Genomic DNA, 23,154 nt, shown 5'->3' on the forward strand with positions numbered 1-23,154 from the left:
AAACTCATCAGCCGCACCCTCCCGCCATCCGCTGATTGTTTTGCGGTCTATGGATGATGCAATGCTCTGCTGATGCGAGCCGCAAGAAAGCCCTTGTCTGTTCAAGAAAGGATGCAGCAAAGATATTTAATGCTAATGTATGAGGCATAGGCCTATTAAAATTAAGATACAATTTGTACAAAACGAAATTCGCTTTAAAGAAATGCTCTCTACAAAGCAAAACTTAATTAAGTGGTAAAAATCATGTCTGACGATTTACAAAACAAAACTTCATTAAGTGGTAAAAACACAATATATTGCGCATCTTATGATCCTATCTTTTATTACAATTGTTTTTGAGCTAAAATGTAATACACATCATATATACACACTGTATATGTTTCTTTTATCAAAAATGTTTGGGGCCAATCAAGGGGTAAACTGCACGATCAGTTATCGGTAATGATACGTTGTTTATTATTGCAAATGTTTATTGCTAATGTTTATTATTGCAAATGTTTTTCATTTGTTTAATAAATCTCATAATGATGGCACTGTCACGGTTGTGAATTCATTGTTTCCTCTGTGTCTCGTGTCATTGTTGTTTACATGTCTGTGAGTTTGCGTGAGTGGGCGTTGTCCCGCTCACGTGTTTGTTCAGTGCTCCAGCTGCTCGCAATCTTCTCATTCTCCACCTCAGCTGATTCACATTACCGTTCCCTATTTATACTCACTCACCTCTCCATTCCAGTGTCCATCCGTTGTTTGCCTGTTCCTGCTTGCATGTTCGTGTCGTCTTCCGGGTTGTCGTGTCTACAGTGGATCCCTGTTGTTTCACCGCACCCGAGCACAGACCACCGAGCACCTGCACTCTGCACCGAGCACTTGACCATCGAAGTCCCTGTGTGTCCGAGTCTGAGCGTCTTCCCCTGTGTGGACCGTCCGGAGCTGCTGTTTACTCGCGAGATCGCGACCACGCCTTGAGAGGAACCTTCCTTCCTGAATTGTCTTATTCTGTGTTGAAGTTCCAATAAATATATTGTTCACCCGCAATTGCTTCCAGTTTTGTATCATGACAGAACGGATGGACCAAACGATGGGAGCAGCGGGTGATTCATCGGCTTCCTTAGAGGATTTCATTCGAGTGTGCATCGGCCGGATGGATGCACAGGAGCGCAGCCAGGGGGAGACAGGACGCGCCATCCAGACTCTGGTCACACAGGTGTCCGAGCTCACCCAGCGATTCCATCAGCTACAAACCCCCACTGCGCCAGCACCTCCAGCAGCACTTGCAGTTCCCCCCACACCACCCGTGCCTCTCTCCCAGTCGGAACCCAGACTGCCCACGCCTGAATTATACTCTGGTGAGCCGAATTTCTGCCGTCCATTTCTGACACGTTGCAGTATGCATTTCTCATTACAGCCCAGAACTTTCGAAAAGGAGGAGGCGAAAGTAGCCTTCGTGCTGACGCTATTGACTGGGAGAGCGGCGCTTTGGGGAACTGCAGTGTGGGAGAATCGAGACCAGTGCTGCTCCTCGTTCCAAGCCCTCTCGGCGGAGATGAGACGGGTCTTCGATCGAGCCGTCGAGGGGAAGGAGGCTGCCAGGGTCTTGACTGACCTACGTCAAGGAGACCGATCGGTGTCAGATTATTCCATCGAGTTTAAGACCCTGGCGGCCGGGTGTCGCTGGAACGAGGAGGCGCAGTGGGACCATTTCCTGCATGGGCTGGCCGAACGTGTCCAGAGAGAAATCTACGCCCTGGACCTTCCTTCAACGCTCAATGGACTCATAGACCTGGCCCTGAGAGTGGACGCCCGTCTGTCCAGGATAGAGCAGAGAACAGCCACCAACCCAGTTCCGAGTAGGAGTGAGAACCAGCGGTCCAGCGGCCTGGACACGTTCGGCTCCCACGATCCCGAGCCCATGCAGGTGGGGCGAGCTCGGCTTTCCCGGGAGGAGAAAGAAAGGCGGAGATCCCAGGGCCTTTGTCTCTATTGTGGTGGCAACGGACATTATGCCTACAGCTGTCCAGTAAAAGGCCCAGCCCGATAGTAAGTTTGAGGCTACTATCGGGTGGGATCTCCGCAGGTAAGACCTCATCCACTTCCACCATCCTCCCGGTAAGACTGAGATGGTCAACTCTGGATCACCACTGCACTGCACTCATTGACTCTGGGGCAGAAGGTAACTTTTTGGATCATCAGTTTGCACTTCAATTACAGATTCCCCTTCATACACTTTCCCAGAAGATCACAGTCAACGCATTGAACGGACAGACTTTACCCCCCATCTCCTTGGTCACCGAGAAACTTACACTCATCACTTCTGGAAATCATGCTGAAACCATATCATTTTACATCACTGACTCTCAACTCACACCCATAGTTTTAGGACACCCTTGGCTCAGTTTACACAACCCCCGCATCGATTGGAAGAGACGTACCATCTCAGCTTGGAGCACTGAGTGTCACAGTTCGTGTCTTGTGTCTGCTTGTTCTGTTGTTTCTGTTCCTGTGTTACAGGAGGAAGCGGTGGATTTATCAAACGTGCCCGAGGAGTACCGTGACCTGAGTGAAGTGTTCAGTAAGTCTAGAGCTGCTTCTCTCCCTCCGCATCGTCCCTATGACTGTGCTATAGATTTATTGCCAGGTAAGTCTCCGCCTAAGGGCAAGATTTATTCACTTTCAGTTCCTGAGAGAGAGGTTATGGAGAAATATATTTCTGATTCTCTAGCAACCGGGTTCATCCGCCCTTCCTCTTCTCCAGCGGGGGCGGGGTTCTTTTTTGTGGGGAAGAAGGACGGTTCTCTGCGACCTTGCATTGATTACCGAGGGCTGAATAACATCACGGTAAAGAATACTTATCCTTTGCCGTTGATGTCTTCAGCCTTCGAGAGGTTGCAGGGAGCGTCTCTCTTCACTAAATTGGACTTGCGTAATGCTTATCATTTGGTCCGCATCAGGGAGGGGGACGAATGGAAGACTGCTTTTAACACCCCCAGGGGGCATTTTGAATATTTGGTTATGCCTTTTGGGCTTTCCAATAGTCCCGCAGTCTTCCAGGCACTAGTCAATGATGTGTTGCGAGACATGATCGATCAGTTCATATATGTTTACCTGGATGACATATTGATTTTTTCTTCGTCTCTCCAGGAACATGTGCAACACGTACGACTAGTACTTCAGAGGTTGCTAGAGAATGGGCTTTTTGTCAAGGCGGAGAAATGCGTTTTCCATGCACAGTCAGTTCCTTTCCTGGGACACATCGTGTCGTCTGAAGGTATGCTTATGGACCCTGACAAGGTTAAGGCTGTGGTAGAGTGGCCAATCCCAGATTCCCGCAAGGCCCTGCAGCGGTTTCTGGGATTCGCCAACTTCTATCGGCGTTTTATTCGCAATTTCAGCCAACTAGCCGCACCTCTGACCGCCTTGACCTCTCCCAGAACTGCGTTCAGGTGGTCAGACGCAGCTGAGGCTGCGTTTGCCAAACTCAAGAGCCGCTTTGTTTCAGCTCCCATTCTCATAGCCCCTGATGCTTCACGTCAGTTCGTGGTAGAGGTCGATGCGTCGGAGGTGGGGGTAGGTGCAGTGCTTTCACAACGTTCACCTTCAGACGACAGAATGCATCCCTGCGCGTTTTTGTCACATCGATTATCTCCTGCCGAACGAAACTATGACATTGGTAACCGGGAGTTGTTGGCAGTCAAGTTAGCTTTGGAGGAATGGCGTCACTGGTTAGAGGGTTCAGGGGTACCCTTTACAGTCTGGACTGATCACAAGAATTTGGAGTACATTAGAACCGCTAAAAGATTGAACTCCAGGCAGGCTCGGTGGGCACTTTTTTTCGGTCGTTTCGATTTTACACTTTCCTATCGTCCGGGTTCCAAAAACGTCAAACCCGATTCTTTGTCGCGTATTTTTGATCGTCCCGAACACGAAGCTACTCCTGAGCGCATTTTTCCTGAGAACCTGATTATCTCTTCGCTCACATGGGAGGTCGAATCGAAGGTCAAGAGGGCCTTAGAAGGGGTAACGCCTCCGATCCGGTGCCCACCTAACCGCTTATTTGTGCCGGAGGAATTACGATCAGAAGTCGTCCAGTGGGGTCATAGTTCCAGTCTAGCTTGTCATCCAGGGGTGAGTCGTACCATATTTCTAGTTAAGCAGCGATTCTGGTGGCCCCTGATGGCTCGTGATGTTCGCAATTTTGTTTTGGCTTGCTCTAGTTGTGCCATTGGTAAGTCGTCCAATCGACCCCCAGCTGGGTTACTTCAACCGCTGTCGGTGCCTTCGAGACCTTGGTCCCACATCGCTCTAGATTTTATCACCGCCCTCCCACCCTCCCAGGGTAACACGGTAGTTTTGACCGTGGTGGACCGATTCTCGAAGGCAGCCCACTTTATTCCCTTGCCCAAATTACCTTCAGCCAAGGAGACAGCGGTGGCAGTCGTTGATCACGTCTTTCGGTTACATGGCCTCCCGACAGACGTGGTTTCTGACAGGGGACCCCAGTTTGTGTCCAGATTTTGGCGAGAGTTTTGTAAGTTACTGGGGGCGACGGTCAGTCTGTCCTCTGGGTTTCATCCCCAGAGCAATGGCCAAACTGAGAGAGCCAACCAGGATTTGGAAAGATCATTACGATGTTTGGTCTCCAAGAATCCCTCCTCCTGGAGTCAACAACTTTCCATGGTGGAGTACGCCCACAATACGTTACCAGTGTCATCCACGGGCCTATCTCCGTTTAAGTGTAGTGTAGGGTACCAACCACCTGTTTTTCCTAGTGCTGAGTCCGAAGTCGCGGTCTCCTCCGCCCACGCCTTCATCCAGAGGTGTCACCGTACTTGGACGAGGGCCCGTGAGACTCTCCTCCAAGTGCGGGAACGCACCAAGGCCAAGGCCGATCGCCACCGGTCAAGGCCTCCCGTATACGTCGTCGGTTCCAAAGTGTGGCTTTCTACTAAGGACATTCCGCTCCGCTCCGTTTCCAATAAGTTGGCACCCAAATTCATTGGCCCGTTTTCTGTCACTAAGATCGTTAGTCCGGTGACAGTCCGCCTCAATCTTCCTCCAGTGTACAGGAGGATTCATCCCGTTTTCCATGTGTCCAAAATTAAGCCCGTCTTTTTTGCACGCATTAATCCGCCAGCCCCGGTTCCCCCCCCGCCGCGTCTCGTAGATGGGGAACCATCCTATTCGGTTCGTCGTATTCTGGATTCCAGGCGGAGGGGACGCGGATTTCAGTACTTGGTGGATTGGGAAGGTTACGGTCCGGAGGAGAGAAGTTGGGTTCCTGCTCGTGACATCCTGGATCACTCCCTTATCGATGATTACAATCGACAGGTAAGGAGTTCTGGGAATGCCGTGAGGCATTCCTAGGAGAGGGGGTACTGTCACGGTTGTGAATTCATTGTTTCCTCTGTGTCTCGTGTCATTGTTGTTTACATGTCTGTGAGTTTGCGTGAGTGGGCGTTGTCCCGCTCACGTGTTTGTTCAGTGCTCCAGCTGCTCGCAATCTTCTCATTCTCCACCTCAGCTGATTCACATTACCGTTCCCTATTTATACTCACTCACCTCTCCATTCCAGTGTCCATCCGTTGTTTGCCTGTTCCTGCTTGCATGTTCGTGTCGTCTTCCGGGTTGTCGTGTCTACAGTGGATCCCTGTTGTTTCACCGCACCCGAGCACAGACCACCGAGCACCTGCACTCTGCACCGAGCACTTGACCATCGAAGTCCCTGTGTGTCCGAGTCTGAGCGTCTTCCCCTGTGTGGACCGTCCGGAGCTGCTGTTTACTCGCGAGATCGCGACCACGCCTTGAGAGGAACCTTCCTTCCTGAATTGTCTTATTCTGTGTTGAAGTTCCAATAAATATATTGTTCACCCGCAATTGCTTCCAGTTTTGTATCATGACAGGCACACTATATCATAGTCATAGCTTTTATTTCTATCTCAGATGATTGGCGGTCGGTCAGGGGGTACTTGGCAAAGAATCAAATACAGTTGGAAACGATGTAGACCAATAATAACACAGACTGTCAACAATTGTTTTTAATTAGTATTTAAACATTCTCTATGATAAAAAATATTTGTAAAAAATATTTTAATAACTCTGTTTTGGCGGTTATAGAGTTCTAATAACGGTGTTCAACTATATCCGTCACACCCATAATATATATATATATATATATATATATATATATATATATATATATATATATATATATATATATATATATACAATTATTTTTATTTATTTTTTACCGCCGTCCATTTTCAAATAGACAATGCGCCAAAGGAATGCGCCATTTCCCATTCCACTTCTTGCGCATGTTTTCGTGACAAAATGTGGTTTTGGGACCGGATAGAGTCGTTGGGTGACAGAGTTGTTGTCAGCTTGTGTAGTGTGTAACCCCCTGTTGCAGAAGATTTACGTAGTGTCACGTAGTGTGAACACCACAACGACTTTAAGACTCCAGAGCAAGTCATGTAATCTGAACAGCACAGCGATCTTCCGACGTTTAAAGTTGTGTAGTGTGAACTAGGCTTAAGCATTTTCATCTGAAGATGATTAACACTGCTCAGATGAGAAGATCTTGGTGGTGTGCAATATCTGTGCTGCACTAAAGTAGTGTTAATACTATATTATGCAATTATTTCACCACATTTATTATATACAGCTCGGCCTGGACCTCAGTGACCTCATATCTGGCTTTAAGCAGTCATTCTGAACCAGTAATCACTTTTCTGCCGCTGTTACCTGATGGGTAATCTATAAACTATATTATTATGAAATTATTTGTCCCAGTTTTATCTAAATATATTTTTACATTAAATTATAAATTCACAATAACATTAAATAGTTATAATCTATTAATTAATCTAACTAATGTCTAAAAGAGTAATAATTATCTGTCTGACAAACTCTGATAATGTGTGAAATATTATACTAATAGATTATCTAAATAATATAAAAAACAATAGCTTATATTCCTTTATAAGCACAGATGTGAAAATCTGCCTAAATCACAATCACAGCCCTAAATCTGGAAGAAACTCTTGCGTTCAAAGGGAGGATGATGCACACACACACACACACATACACACACACACACAAACACTCTTGCGTTCAAAGGGAGGTCGCAGGTTTACAGCGCATTGTAACCGCACTGGGTATTACATTAATATTAGCTCAAATGATCTATAGGGAATTTTAATAATTAATCATGAATATGATTAATATATTGCATATTACAGTTACATTATATTATCGAAGCTGAAAGTAGATTGATCATATATGAATGATTACCACAACGGGTTATGGTTCGTCATTAATATATCAATGGTCCTATTTCAGATCGAGTTTGTGAGATAACTTTAATGGAATTAATTTAGTTATCAAACAATCGGTTTGTCCAGCAAAACGGCCGTAAGATTAACTTATCAACTCTCAAGAAAAATTATCCTTCTTACAAACGCAAGAAAGAGTACTTTTTTCTGGCCTTGAAAAAAAAACAACTCTCTGTGTTTGTAAAATTAGGTTACTTAAATCGTAACAGATAAAGCATGTAGCTAGGATCAGCACTTCATGGACTTTATAGTTATGAGCAGACAGACAGAATCAATCGAGGATATATGGAATTTTAATAATTGGAAAACTAATTACTACATCAAACTAAGGAATACAAATTCTACAATTTACACGAGTATGCATATAACAATACAAACAGTAAAAACAATACTAGACAAAACGAATCACGAAAATGAGAGAGAGAAAGATCGAAAAATGAGAGAGAGAAAGTGAAAGCAAAAGATCATCTGAAATGATCACAGTAGACTAAATCACAGACAGTAACCTTTTGAAAGAGACAACAAGAAATCACATCAATCAAATCAAAAATCATTACTTGCGTATGGTTCTCTTTGTATTTGCTGAGGAAGAAGACGCGTGTCGGTCTTTCAAGGCTGTGCGTTCTTGTCTCGCGTCTTCCGGTGCGAGCAGACTCGCACGAGGCTTTAAATGTTCACCGAACGTGAAGTTCATCTCCCTCGCGGAGGGAGAGGCGAATATGAAAATAAAACTTAGTAAAGAAAAGAAAACGGAGATGAGAGCTCCTTACGGAGCCATGGAACCAGGAATTCTCTCCGACGAAGCGCTCGTGCGTGTGTCCTTAAGGAAGAGGAGCGCGGTCGCGGGGATTTCAGAAGAGTCTTTTTCTTTGAGTTGAAATTGCCGGCTACGTTTGCTTCGCTGAACGTAGGGAGAGTCCGAAGACGAAAATAAAGAAAAGACTTAAAGAAAAAGAAAAGAGAACGCTCCCAAAAAGGGAGCCATGGATCTTCTCGCTGACGAAGAGGGTTCGTAAAAGTGCTCCAGAGAAAATTCTGTGTCAGTCTCTTATGGAGAGGATGGCTCACGCCTGCTTCGCGTATGTGAACCAATCATCTTAGAGTATCTCGAGAGGGAAAAGCTATTCTTTGTCTTGTCAGGAGAACTTATTTGCATAGTTTATGATGGTATAAAATTTCGTCATTTCTACCTAGAAAGATTGTACACACAGAACAATACATTTTACTGTAATCTCCTATGTATGACTGGTTCAGTCAAAACATGACGGTCAAACAGATACCAAGGATGGCCGGTACAAGTAGAAGAAACATAAAGTTACATTCATATGCAGAATTACAAGCATTTTAAAGTTTGATTAACACACATGTAACGACACTGACCGTCTGTCCGGTCAGATGTTCTGAAGTAGCGAATCATGATTGTTCTTCTCATGCTGACTAAATATGAACACTACACGTTCATATTCAGAAAGCCCTAATTGACTAGCTTTCTGACACAAGTCTCTACAAGCAGGCCCTGGTTAATGTTTTACCCGACCTAATGAAATCAACGAACAGGCCCCTGTTTGTTTCTCATACTATCACGTGCTGCGACCACAATTCCCTTACTGTGTCTAACGTTTGTTCTTTGTGTACTGAAGGAAAATTGCAAGACTTACCCCATTCAGTTGTTTTGGGACAACTAGGACTATCTTGCTTCTCTCAGCAAAATTATATGACGCCTCAGGCTGTCAAGTTAGTCTGCCCACAGAACTACCTTTGTTTTTGCCGAGTAACACATTCTCAAATAGCCCCCAACCCCTCACGTGGTATGCACCACGAGATGCAACAGATGCCGACCTCACAGATACACACACACATTGACATATATGGACTTCCACTAGTAAAATTTCATTTTACTAACTATTAAAAATGCACAGAGAGTGTTCCAGGTGATTTGCATGTTCACCAGTGTGATATTAGAATAGTTGTGTTTTTGAATTACAGTGATGTAATCTTTAAGTGCCTTGGTTCAACAAAAGAATGTATCTCTATGTTGCTATCTTTGTCAATATACGTCCTTAGTATTGTTTTGATCTCCTCTGCATGACGAAGAAGATTTTTGATAAGAGACTGTGATAAACGTTATGGTTCCATGCGTTTTTAATTCCCTGGGCATAATATCATACTTTGTCCCCTCGTGATTCCACACGAGGGTCGGGCTACATTAACACACAAGAAAATCTTCTGCTCGGAATGCTCTAAGAGGATTCGTCGACCACGAAAAAGGGGACGGTACACGGGACACTGATAAAAGCCTAAACCTTCAGTTTCCTCACGCTCTTCTCCCTCCTCAAAAACTTTGGAAACCCAAGTCCGGACCGGCTTCGGCCTGCTTCTCTTTTCTTCTCTTTTATTTCTTTTTATGTTTTTCTATAGTCTAGTTTCGTTTTCCTATTCGCCTCTGTTCATTCACGAGCTGAATGAACTTAGCCTGAATCATTCCCGGCAACTTCACCTCAAAGAAAGAGACTCTTTGAACCTCCCGCGCTCGCGCTCGCATGGAAGACACAGCACGCGCACGCCTCCCCTCCGACGACACGCAGGACCCTGTCTTCCTTCCTCATACAAAGAGAACCATATGCAATGCAAGTATCGATTATTGAATTGAACTTTTAATGTAATTTCTGTGTGGTCTCTCGAGGGTTACTGTCTGTGATTTTTGCCATAGCTTACTGCGATCTCTGATCGCAGATTTTTGCTTTCACTTCCGACCTCATCTCCCATCCTTCTCTCTCTCTCTCTCATCCGCTCTCTCATCCTTTTATGTCATTCTATCTTTCTCCAATTCTGATCATTTTATTCTCTCTCTCACTGTTATTCGTTATCTTGTATTGTTTAACTGTATTGTATGTACATAGACATATAATCCGTGTGTATTGTGTAGTTTGATATATTCCTTAGTTCGATGTATTAGTCCAATTATTAAATTCCATATATACTTGATTGATTCTGTCTGCCTGCTCATAACTAAAGTCAATGAGATGTTTTCGATCTTAAGCTACAAAGCTGATTTGTTACTTTAAGTAACCTAATCTTATAAGAACAGGAGAGTTGTTTTTATGGCCAGAAAATAGCTTTCTTCAAATTATAAGAAAGAGATAATTTTTGTTGGGAAATTGTTAAGTTAATCTTACGGCCGTTTTGCTGGACAAAGTTTTCCCGTTTGATGATTATTCATTTCCATTAAGGGTTATCTCATAATCGATCTGAAATAGGATTTTTGATATATGAATGATGAATTATAATTCGTTGTGATTGATTATTCATATATACAAATCGATCTATTTTCAACTTCGAATAAATTAATGTAACTGTAAAATGCAAAATATTAATCATATTCATGATTAATTATTAAAATTCCCTATAGATCATTTGAGCTAATATTAATATTAATGTACTAATGCCAGTGCGGTTACAGTTTATGGTGGAGATACGCGACGCATTTCAAACTTTGTTTTATGAGCAATTCAGTTTCAATCTGTTTATATGAATATTAATAATTTTTGGGCACACATTTTATGAAATTATGAAATTGTGAGATAAGTCGCAAACGCGAACTCACTTCTAACTGACCAAGGCAAAAAGCCGAAGTCAGTAACGTCAACGTTACATTTTTAACAGCTGCTAAAATATGCCTAGACATTTTTATCACTGTTAAGTGCTGAGTACCTGCAGTATCAATGTTACAAATGTCCTGTTAGAGACGAAAGAATCGCTCTGCAGTGGAGACATTTCTAATATTTGTTGTAAATCGCTGTGAATGAAGAATTCTCACGTGCGTATAACCGGTATTAATAAATATGTTTTTAAGCGAGATTCCTTAAACATATATGGCCCTTGCATGCATGCTATCGTTATTGAATTCGTGGTTAGTCCAGTGATATTCAACAAAACGGTAAACTCCTGGTTAACATTGACCTAGCTAATCAATCGAAAACCTAAATACACAAATCATAAGGGCTATTTTGATAAGTGTGTAATATGGGAGTCTAGCAACAGACGGAAAATTCCTGTTGTACACATTTGAGTATTTGCGGCGAAGAAACCCCGCCATACTCTCCTGTGCAGAATTAATAGCACCAAAAGGTCCGCCGAGACCTCTGTCTAGTTTGTGATTTGTTGTAGAGAATCAGCGCGTGACGCGATCTGAACGCTCTTAGATTTAAAATCACAGTGAAGCGGTTGTAATTCCACTGACTAAACACCAGAGGGAGTCCTTTGTGTTTAGCAGTCTCCAATTACGGCTGAATTCATTTCCCGGTGAATTATAATGTCTAAACTCTAAATAACTATTCGCATTTACAGCTTGGCTTGTGCAAATATTATTTCATGTTTGACAAATTTTCCTGCTTTTGACTGATACATTTACTCTGAGTTTGGTTCAAACTAGATTTGAATTAAAACTTAGATTAAATCCCAGCCATTCACGTAGAGGAAACAACGGCACCTAGTGGCCGCCTCCCGCTAGGTCGGTTCACTCAGCTCTCTTTTCTCTCTCTTCAAATCCTGTCGGGAATTGTTTATTTCCACTTTTCTCTTTTGATTTACTTTATAGTTATGGATGACACTTCATTGTCACCATTAATTATTATGGGATATTATTCTGAGTTCTCCTTGTACATTTTCTTTACATGCTCATTTAAATTTGATTTGAACTAGTTTGAATTTTAAATTTAAATTGAGTTGTCTATTCAGCCACTGATATCCACTTGGAGGAAACAGCGCCACCGTGTGGCCTTGTGGATACTAAGTCGGCATCACTATTTTCCTCCTTTCACTCTTTTATATCGTCTTTCTCTCCTGATTATTTTTATAAATAGGACTGATACTTTATTGTATCTGGATTATTATAGGATATCATTCCGATTTTTACATGTCCTTGCATGCTTATTTCAAATTTTAATTTAAACAAATTTTGAATTTTTAATTTGAATTAAGTTTTCGGTTTGCCAGGTTGAGCACAGAGAGGGAGCACGCCCCCTTGTGGTGAAAACCCACTACTGCGGCCTGCCTCTTCTCCTGGGTTCATCCTGTCATTTCATTTAGATTTTATTTTTAAATTTTTATTTTTATTCTATTATTTTATTTCTACTGTTATTCTTTTCCTTCTCTCTTTTGGGTTAGGTCATTTTGATAAGTAACATTATCATAATCTCCTTTTGTTTATTATTATTTAGTAAAACCTTTGACTCTTATTGCCACATAAATAACTAATCCATTTGGTTTAAACAAACTAGCCTTAATTCACTTTAAGTCTCACTTGTTTATCCTTTGTGTATTTATAGGTGGCATTCACTAGAGCACTGTGGGGAGTTGCAGTCATCTCGGGTTGGTTTCCGCGAGCGAGGTCATCTGTCCGACGCTACCTGGCACTGGCCGTGTGTCTCGGACTCTTCCGAATCTCGTACCTCCGGTTGTGGCACGCCACCCCGACATCAGCAATTTGGCCCGCCAAAAGGTTAAGTCAACGTCAGCGACACACAAGGCAATTTTGAGACAATCACTCGAACTGGGGTCTGCTGAAAGGACCACTCCGAAAGGAGAGTTCCGAGGAAAACTCAATCTTTCCGTGCCGTCTGATGATTGACACCTTGGCGTTGCCACTTTGTGTTTAAAGTCGCAAGTGGTTTGAGTGGGCACACCGTGGTACCGAGAGACGAGGTTGCCCGAGAGCACTGCGGTCAAGTGTTGGAGAACCGTCGGAGAGGTTGACCGAGCCACTGGTTTCCACCTGAGTGGCCTCAATTCACCGCAGGTAAACTAAATTTGGTAAAACCCATTCCACTTACTATAAGCCACAGAACACTAGATATCTCCCGGATACTTTAAGTGTTTGGCCCATCTCTTCTCTAAGCCACACCATCTTCCTAGGTTTTCTACCCCGATAGCCCCACTCACCTGTTGGCCCTATCTTAAACCCTAGCAGCAGGCTTAGGCCTCCTTATTCTCCCTAACACATACCGTGTTACTATTGTTTTATCTCATTTCAAGTGTTTTGTTTCACTTTGATCTTTTCTATCCTTTGTTCTGTTGTGATTTGGTTCTTTCATTTCACCTAGAGACAAGTGACCTTTGAGAGCCACCAAGGAAGCTAAATAGTAGAGTGACAAACCAAGCAGCTGGTGTCATCACGTGACCCGCGAGGCTACTGCCTGTCAAATCTCTAGTTCGGGTCCTTAGACCCAAGTCAATTGGCTCCGCTAACTGTCTAACTGTGCATCAGTTAGCCCAAAATTCTCATAAACGGCATAGCCCGTATGAGTATAGCTCATTAAGCTTAGAACGAACTTGCATTGGTCTCTTTGTGTGTGTGCTGTGCTTCTCTCGCCTACAGTGAAGCCAATATGTCCCGTGCATCCAGTCCCGCGGTCCGTCGGGAGCACTTAGCCAAGGACGCCAGTGACCTGCAGCATCTGAGCCAAACGCAACTGGACACCGAGCTAGATGAACTGATAACACACGATCCTACCCAAAGCTACAACTACAAAGACGGGGCCAGGATCGTCAGCAGCGTCGCCATCCAGGCGAGGCACAGCGAACGGAGCAACATCGACCTGGAGCAGCAAGCCGCAACGCTTAAGCTTCAAGCGGAGGAGGCCCGGAGGGACCAGGCCCGAACCCAGAGTCGTCTAGATCAGCTCCTCCTCGAGACCCAGTACCGACGCGAGAAAGAGGACGCCACAGATCCAGAACTACAGAAAGAAGTAGAAAGACTTCGAAATGCCCTGCAAGATCTGCGCCTCGACACAGACCAAAGAGAACAGTTGGAGAGAGAAACCAGAAAAGAACTCGACGAAAAACTCCAACAAAGTGACGCTCTCCTAGAGAGAGCCGAGACTGAATTAAAAGAAGCAGAAGCAAAAGCCAGGGCCTGCGAAAAACATTTGCAAACGGCCCGAGCTAAAATCGGCGAGCTTACTCTGCAGAGAGACGAGCTCCAAGATGAACTTGACACTGTTCATGCAGAACTGAGACAATCTTACAGACTGCAGAGTGGCTGGAACGGAGAAACACACATCACAGAGTTTCTCCCGGCCAGCCACCCCAACCCTTTCAGCCAAGAACCCAAAACTGAAAAGGGAGATGTAAGCCCACGGCTCAAGACATCACCAGCCAGCTTTCAAGAACACCTGTCAGCAGCAAAAGGGGGAGGACCCCTTCAGACAACCCATGCCACTAACCACAACACGACCCCCCGAGAACTTGACAAGCTAGCTCGAAACATTCCTATGTTCGATCCAGATTCTGCAGAAGGTTGTGATATTCATGCTTATTTAAAAGACATTGACTTTCACTTGCAAACTGTCGCCAACGTGACAGCTTGGGACAATTTGTATCTGTTAAGAATAACGGCTAGCAGTGATGTTCGTAGCTTCCTAGACCGTCAAACTGAGGCTGTCAAAACGGACTTCCAACAATTACGGCAAGCTTTGATCCGTGAATTCTCTGATCCAGACTCCGATCAAGGTTTCATCGTTGCTGTAGACCTCAAGCAAGGTCGGCGTGAACACCCCCAGATCTACTACAACCGACTCCGACAAGCTTTCTTCGGAGCACGGAATGAGCCCGGGATGGAACAGGATGTTACCTTTAAAACTCTTTTCCTGCGGAATCTCCATCCAACCTTATCCCATCATATTGGGGTTTTGGCCGATGCACGGACCATGTCTACCCAACAGCTGCGTGACTTAGCCCATAAAGCTTACACCAAGCAAAAGACTATTTCTGAAAAGACTGTGAAAAACCCCACAATCTATTCTGTCTCTGAGCACTGTTCAGAACTGACTTTAGAGGGTGCCCCACAACACCACAGTCACAGACATTTTTACAGAGAGTCACGACCGTTCCAAACCAGCAGAGGGCAACACAATCGCGGTGGTGCTCGTTCAAAGCACCAGAGCGAGCGCTCTGAAAGATTCTGGGAAGCCGGCCGGCGACCCAAGAAGAACCGATCTCCACCATCCAGGACAACAAGCCCCGACAGAGAGTGGAACCACTCTCGACACGACACTGGTAAGCTCAAGCCTGAGCTCACATCAGATAACCACAGTGCAGCCACGTCTGAGACAGCAGAGATCCTAAGGGTGCTGAAAGAGCTTCTTCACCAGACACGTCGCAAGAAAGACAAGAAGGACGAGCCAGACATCCTATGCCTAAGCATAAGAACTGAAACCAAACCGTCTGACCGCCATCTGACTGAGCCAAGCACCTCGAACACTGCTCATCATCCACAGACCACAGAGCTAACTGTCACATCACAAGGTGACAGCATCACCAAAGCTCCACAACTGACAGCTGCACACCCTGAACGAGACGACACACTTCCTCACACCAGGTACCAAAATACAAAGGTACCAGGAAACGCTGTTCTGTCTAACTGCCTCCACAGCAAGCTACACGAGACCGGTCCTAACCACCAAACGACCGTTACACCTGTCCCGATGCCAATGTTTTTGGGCAACCTGATCAAAAAGGGGGTGGCCCAAAAACTCTACCTGAACATCACGTTGGAAAAGGAAGTGAGCATGGAAGCCCTGATAGACACAGGATCAGACATTACGGTGATCTCAAATCAACTTTTCAAAAGACTCCAATTTGAAGCTAAGAGACAAGATCAAACTCTTACACCTCAAGCTTGTGAACTGAACGTACAGTCATACAGTCAACATGACATCCGGCTCGAACAGGTAGCTCACATTCACCTGACAATTGGTCCTCTGAGTCTACTCCATCCAGTGTTCATCTCAAAAATGGACACTTTTCCGTTCCTCATCGGCAGAGACCTTCTAGATCGTTTTGAACCGTTACTGGACTTGAAACAGCTCAAAGTCTGGGCTCAAGTACGAGAACTTTGCCCCCTCCAGTCACAGCCAGACGGTCAGGTCACAAAGGTCACAGAGTTCATGGGAACTCCCACAGCCAGCCAGGAAGACACAGACTCAGCACCAACTGAAGGTTCGAATCCGCTACCCTGCACCTTACAGCCCACCAAAGACTTTGACACTTGCTGCCTCAATGTCATGACTGACCTGCAGCGACATGACCTCACTCAAGCCATCGCCATGCCTGGCGCACTAAACAACAAGCTGTGGTCACTTTCAACCCACCCACCCACCCTAAAGAAAGTGAAGATTAAACACAGCATAAGAACTTTACAAGCTCAACTGCCTACCTCAGAGCCGCTTACGCTGGCTCCGCTGTTTGCAAAAACAACCATAACAGACATGCGGGCTTCTGACATCTACATAAAGTCTTTAAATGCCCACCTCTCAAACCCCTCCAACCACCCTTGCATTCCATCTGACCTCACTGACAACCAGTGCCTCAGACCACTGCATGACACAACGCACTTGCTGCGTGAACAGAAAAACATTCTGAGTTGTGCACCGATTGACATCACAATGCCAAGGCTTGTAATGCCACGGCGCACAAAGGGGGGTAAACTGCTAATGTTCGTCTATTACGCATCATGTGCTACACACAGCAGCACCAGAGACACTGACGAGACACTGAAGCAAGCGACAAGCCGGCAGCAAGATGTGGCAAAACATGGGCCAAGGCGAACTAAACCCAGTCGCCGCCCACGAAGTAAAAAGACTGCCCCGTCCAATCAAAGACAACCCTTGCTGGCTTCTACCTCCCCTTTCTCTCTCTCTCTCCCTGTTGTCTGTACCAGGTTGCCACTGTGGTTCGCCATGCTGTACTGTCAGCTAACCAGAGAACAGCTGCCACTGAGAGAACGACCGAGACCCCAGATCACCGACGGCAGGACCTACACCCAGCAAGTGCATGTTCGACTCATCCAGCCCTGCCCGGTCTACAGAGCACACTACCCCAGCTCCGTAGCCCAATACATCTGGACAAGTGCCCGACGGACAGAGGACCCCCTCTCTCATGCCGAGGCCAAGGTCGAACACATGCTCAACCAACTGAAGAAAGTGACTGTCGCACAATCGGGACTCCTAAGCACCAACCACCACTCCAGATGGCTCCTGGGAGTGTTGCTCCGAGTCGTAACTGCTGCCAGAACTCTGTTTAACATTGGTATGTCCAGTGTAAATGCAGCGAACCAGACCGCAAACTCCATGAAGCCGCTGTTTACTGTCTTACAGAGTGACTTTGTCCAGACTCAGCTGGTTACAGCGCTAACGACAGACATGCTGTGGGAGGTTAACTCTTCCAGTGACAGCCTAGCCACAGGCGTAATCCTACCGCACCTGATACCCTCAAGCCTCGTGCTAACTGTGCTGGCTTCCGCCATCGACATGCCAGCTGACCTTCTACAAAAACACCTGGCCTACTCTCTGGGTAGCGCCATCCCACTCTACGTCTATCCCGAGCAGAGAGAAGTGGGTTTTCTCCCAAATCTGCCTATCATCGAGTCAAGCCAAGTCTACAGACTTACAGACATTGTCAAAGTCAGGTTTTGGGAACGCGACACCCACATCAAGGTACGCCCTCCAGACGTGGGGGCCTACCACGACAGCAATACACAACGGTACTCGGGTTCAAACCCGCACATGTGTACTTTGACTAAAGACATTCATCATCTCTGCCCTGCCGACGCTAAGCCTCGTACACAAGTCACCGAGACGCAAGCAGAGATTGCAGGTGACAGAGGGCTCGTCAACACTTCCGTGCGCACAGCCACTCTCACTCACGACCAGCATGACATAACCAGCCGTGTCAACATGCTTAACCAGAATACGGGACTTCAAGTACCGAAAAGTGTCACCCTACACCTTGATGACCTAGCATTGTACATTCTTCCGAGCAAAGAATACCAGACAGCACTGAAACTACCATCCTCCAAGAACTTCAACTTCACATTGAATCCAGGACTGAAACTCTGGATTGAGAAAAGGGGGTCCCAACTCACTGACCCTGCTCCTGTCAACACAGCCCTCCGAGCACCGGCTCGACGGCCCGTTCTGAACACTTCATCTGCGGTCCGAGGCTGGAATGCTGCCGACATTGAGCTGTGCGTCTCTGCAGGTAATCAGCCACACCCTAACACTAGGTTGGCCTCCATCCTGTACAGAAGACTCAGCGAGATGCGATACAGCCGAGCTCACGAAAGCTGTGTCCGAAGGTCTCAGATGGAATCCCCGGAAAGGGGGTGTCAAGTCAGAGACCACGCCAAACCTCATCGAGCTGAAGCCTCAGCTCCAAGAACCACCTGCCTTCCCCCATCATGATCCACCTGCAATCCTACCATCATGATTCACCTGCCATCAGCCCATCGTGATGATTGTCGTCCGATGAAGTCCACACAGGGACTTCATCCGACGAAAAGGGGGAGATGTAACGACACTGACCGTCTGTCCGGTCAGATGTTCTGAAGTAGCGAATCATGATTGTTCTTCTCATGCTGACTAAATATGAACACTACACGTTCATATTCAGAAAGCCCTAATTGACTAGCTTTCTGACACAAGTCTCTACAAGCAGGCCCTGGTTAATGTTTTACCCGACCTAATGAAATCAACGAACAGGCCCCTGTTTGTTTCTCATACTATCACGTGCTGCGACCACAATTCCCTTACTGTGTCTAACGTTTGTTCTTTGTGTACTGAAGGAAAATTGCAAGACTTACCCCATTCAGTTGTTTTGGGACAACTAGGACTATCTTGCTTCTCTCAGCAAAATTATATGACGCCTCAGGCTGTCAAGTTAGTCTGCCCACAGAACTACCTTTGTTTTTGCCGAGTAACACATTCTCAAATAGCCCCCAACCCCTCACGTGGTATGCACCACGAGATGCAACAGATGCCGACCTCACAGATACACACACACATTGACATATATGGACTTCCACTAGTAAAATTTCATTTTACTAACTATTAAAAATGCACAGAGAGTGTTCCAGGTGATTTGCATGTTCACCAGTGTGATATTAGAATAGTTGTGTTTTTGAATTACAGTGATGTAATCTTTAAGTGCCTTGGTTCAACAAAAGAATGTATCTCTATGTTGCTATCTTTGTCAATATACGTCCTTAGTATTGTTTTGATCTCCTCTGCATGACGAAGAAGATTTTTGATAAGAGACTGTGATAAACGTTATGGTTCCATGCGTTTTTAATTCCCTGGGCATAATATCATACTTTGTCCCCTCGTGATTCCACACGAGGGTCGGGCTACATTAACACACAAGAAAATCTTCTGCTCGGAATGCTCTAAGAGGATTCGTCGACCACGAAAAAGGGGACGGTACACGGGACACTGATAAAAGCCTAAACCTTCAGTTTCCTCACGCTCTTCTCCCTCCTCAAAAACTTTGGAAACCCAAGTCCGGACCGGCTTCGGCCTGCTTCTCTTTTCTTCTCTTTTATTTCTTTTTATGTTTTTCTATAGTCTAGTTTCGTTTTCCTATTCGCCTCTGTTCATTCACGAGCTGAATGAACTTAGCCTGAATCATTCCCGGCAACTTCACCTCAAAGAAAGAGACTCTTTGAACCTCCCGCGCTCGCGCTCGCATGGAAGACACAGCACGCGCACGCCTCCCCTCCGACGACACGCAGGACCCTGTCTTCCTTCCTCATACAAAGAGAACCATATGCAATGCAAGTATCGATTATTGAATTGAACTTTTAATGTAATTTCTGTGTGGTCTCTCGAGGGTTACTGTCTGTGATTTTTGCCATAGCTTACTGCGATCTCTGATCGCAGATTTTTGCTTTCACTTCCGACCTCATCTCCCATCCTTCTCTCTCTCTCTCTCATCCGCTCTCTCATCCTTTTATGTCATTCTATCTTTCTCCAATTCTGATCATTTTATTCTCTCTCTCACTGTTATTCGTTATCTTGTATTGTTTAACTGTATTGTATGTACATAGACATATAATCCGTGTGTATTGTGTAGTTTGATATATTCCTTAGTTCGATGTATTAGTCCAATTATTAAATTCCATATATACTTGATTGATTCTGTCTGCCTGCTCATAACTAAAGTCAATGAGATGTTTTCGATCTTAAGCTACAAAGCTGATTTGTTACTTTAAGTAACCTAATCTTATAAGAACAGGAGAGTTGTTTTTATGGCCAGAAAATAGCTTTCTTCAAATTATAAGAAAGAGATAATTTTTGTTGGGAAATTGTTAAGTTAATCTTACGGCCGTTTTGCTGGACAAAGTTTTCCCGTTTGATGATTATTCATTTCCATTAAGGGTTATCTCATAATCGATCTGAAATAGGATTTTTGATATATGAATGATGAATTATAATTCGTTGTGATTGATTATTCATATATACAAATCGATCTATTTTCAACTTCGAATAAATTAATGTAACTGTAAAATGCAAAATATTAATCATATTCATGATTAATTATTAAAATTCCCTATAGATCATTTGAGCTAATATTAATATTAATGTACTAATGCCAGTGCGGTTACACACAATAAAATTGTCACGCACAAAAGGGATACGTTTAACACATTTAGAGGTACTTTTCTCTGAACAGTTCCATGGATGTTTGTGTGTGTGTGTGTGTGTTAATGTGTGTGTTGGAATGTCTCTTGCAGAGGAGCTGGATGAGCTGTAGCTTTGGAGTCATAAAGTTTATGACCTTGTCGAGGTCAGGTTACTAGACACTATTGAGGAACATTCTTTCCGTGAACATTTAGAATTCAAAACTATACACTAGCAAACCACACCTCTATTATAAAGCAAACTAACCACACATGCATAATGGAATTGTACATACATTTAAAAGGATATTTCTTATCCTAAGTTACACACAAAGGTTGGTCTCTTTGTGTATGTATGTGTGTGATGTAACTTCTCAGTCTGGAATGTCACATAGAGAGAGAGCAGGGGGGGGTTAGGTTACCAGACCCTGACTCTATTTGAGACATTTACTTAGAAGAAACGCTTCCAAGTTACATATCAGAAAATCATAACCATCACATAACATGGCTAACCAGTTATGCAACGCACAAACCTATCAAATACATCTTAGTAATGACTTACATGATGAGTGTAAAGAAACGTTTGTGTGTGTGTGTGTGTGTGTGTGTGTGTGTGTGTGTGTGTGTGTGTGTGTGTGTGTGTGTGTGTGGAATGCTCTGGTAATACTCCAGGGTGCCATAAAATGTCCGAAGGCATTCTAAACCCAGCCATGCTGGCATCAGGCTGGTCAGTTAGCCTGCAGAGAGTTTGATTTACATGAGTTCAGAGGCTAAAAGCTTTAGGTTTCATAAGGAATGTCCCTTGTTTTAGATTCAACGAGCCATGATTCCTTAATTCAAAACCAAAGAATGAATGAACTGAATGAACTGCTCATATGCTACAGCATGTTCTCAAGACTCCGTCAAGTATTCAAGTACTAAATTATTTCAGTTTTTATTAGACTTACAGATTGTACCAAATACATGGAAGTTATCATTTATACGACCCCTTCCTAAAAAAGTGAGAGCAAAAAATCTAGAGGACTTTCGTCCTGTGGCTCTTACATCAATACTTGCTAAATGCATGAAAAGAGTAGTTAGTTGTCACCTGAAACCATACATATCAGAGCAACTAGATGTACTGCAATTTGCATACAAATCGCAAAGAGGGACAGAGGATGCAACGCTCACTATGGTTGATACAATTACTAGCCATTTACAACAAGCAAAGGCTTATGTGCATGTTCTTTTTATTGATTATACCTCTGCCTTTAATACTATGCAGATACATTTACTCTTGTAACGTCTCCTTGTTCTAGGTGTAAATGGAGGAATAGTACATTGGATAAAGAATTTTTTAACAAATGGTGTGAAGCAAGTTCTTTATTGATAAATGTAAGTAAAACAAAAGAGTTGATTTTAAATTATTCAGAGCCTGTAACAGAAATAATGTTATGTGATCAAACAGTAGAAATTGTGAAGACTTTTAAGTATTTGGGATGACTGACTGTAAATTGAATTTTTCTGATAATGTGAATCTTATTTGTAAGAAAGCAAATCAAAGGCTATTCTTGCTAAGGAAATTGAGAGAATTTTCTGTAAGTCAGGTTGTTCTGCAAAGAGTTTTTATAAGTTTAATTGAGAGTGTTTTAGGGTATAATATAACTGTGTGGTTTGGACCAGTTGCATCTGTGAATAAAGTAAAATTAGATAGAATTACAAGAGTAGCAGGAAAAATTATAGGATCACAGTTAAAACAGAAAAACACAGTTATATCAAATTGCTGTTCAGAGGAAAGCTTTGACTATAGCAAGAGACACAACACACCCCTTGAATCATGTTTTTGAATTATTGCCATCACGTCGTCGCTATTACAGAACACCAAAAGCGATTAAAGCAATATATAAACAAACATTTGTACAAAATGCAATAACTCTTTTGAATAAGAGGAAGGAAATGTGAATATTTAAATTTTTATGTATATTGTGTATTGTTAATTGTTTTGTGATTGTATGGCGAGACCAAAGACTAACTAACTAACTAACTATTCAACTGTGTGAGCCTAATGTAAAATACAGGACAAATCCAACAAACCCTTATTGATTTGATACAGAACGCTTCATTTTACCTGTAAATATATGAGACGATCTAGTGTTTTATGGGATGGAAGTCAACTCTAGTCACAGAACAGATTGTGTGTGTGTGTGTGTGTGTGTGTGTGTGTGTGTTTCTTATGTTTCTTTTAGAAAATGAATGTGAATCATGTTTGTGTTTTATAGTGTGGATCATTGTGGAGAGTTCAGAATGAGAGCAGGATTACACAAATGTAGGTCTACACACACAATCATTTAGTGATTTATTGTTGATTTGTCTCATTCAGTGAAATGTTTCTCT

General features: G+C 43.9%; 1 protein-coding gene across 8 annotated transcripts in view; it reads left to right on the plus strand.

Annotated features, from left to right (window-relative positions):
* Positions 1 to 23,154, plus strand: part of LOC311077442 (NLR family CARD domain-containing protein 3-like) — a 94,917-nt gene that overhangs the window by 62,171 nt on the left and 9,592 nt on the right. For 7 of the 8 annotated variants that reach the window (XM_084105933.1, XM_084105937.1, XM_084105934.1 and 4 more), the window contains one exon: positions 23,040 to 23,086. In XM_084105933.1, the coding sequence (XP_083962059.1) occupies positions 23,040 to 23,086 (47 nt within the window). Of the gene's footprint in view, positions 1 to 22,079; positions 22,156 to 23,039; positions 23,087 to 23,154 lie in introns of all 8 variants that reach the window. The other variant, XM_084105938.1, reaches the window with a different exon arrangement.

This window comes from Abramis brama (genome assembly GCF_963993115.1).
Source record: "Abramis brama genome assembly, chromosome: 2".
Taxonomy (NCBI): domain Eukaryota; kingdom Metazoa; phylum Chordata; class Actinopteri; order Cypriniformes; family Leuciscidae; genus Abramis; species Abramis brama.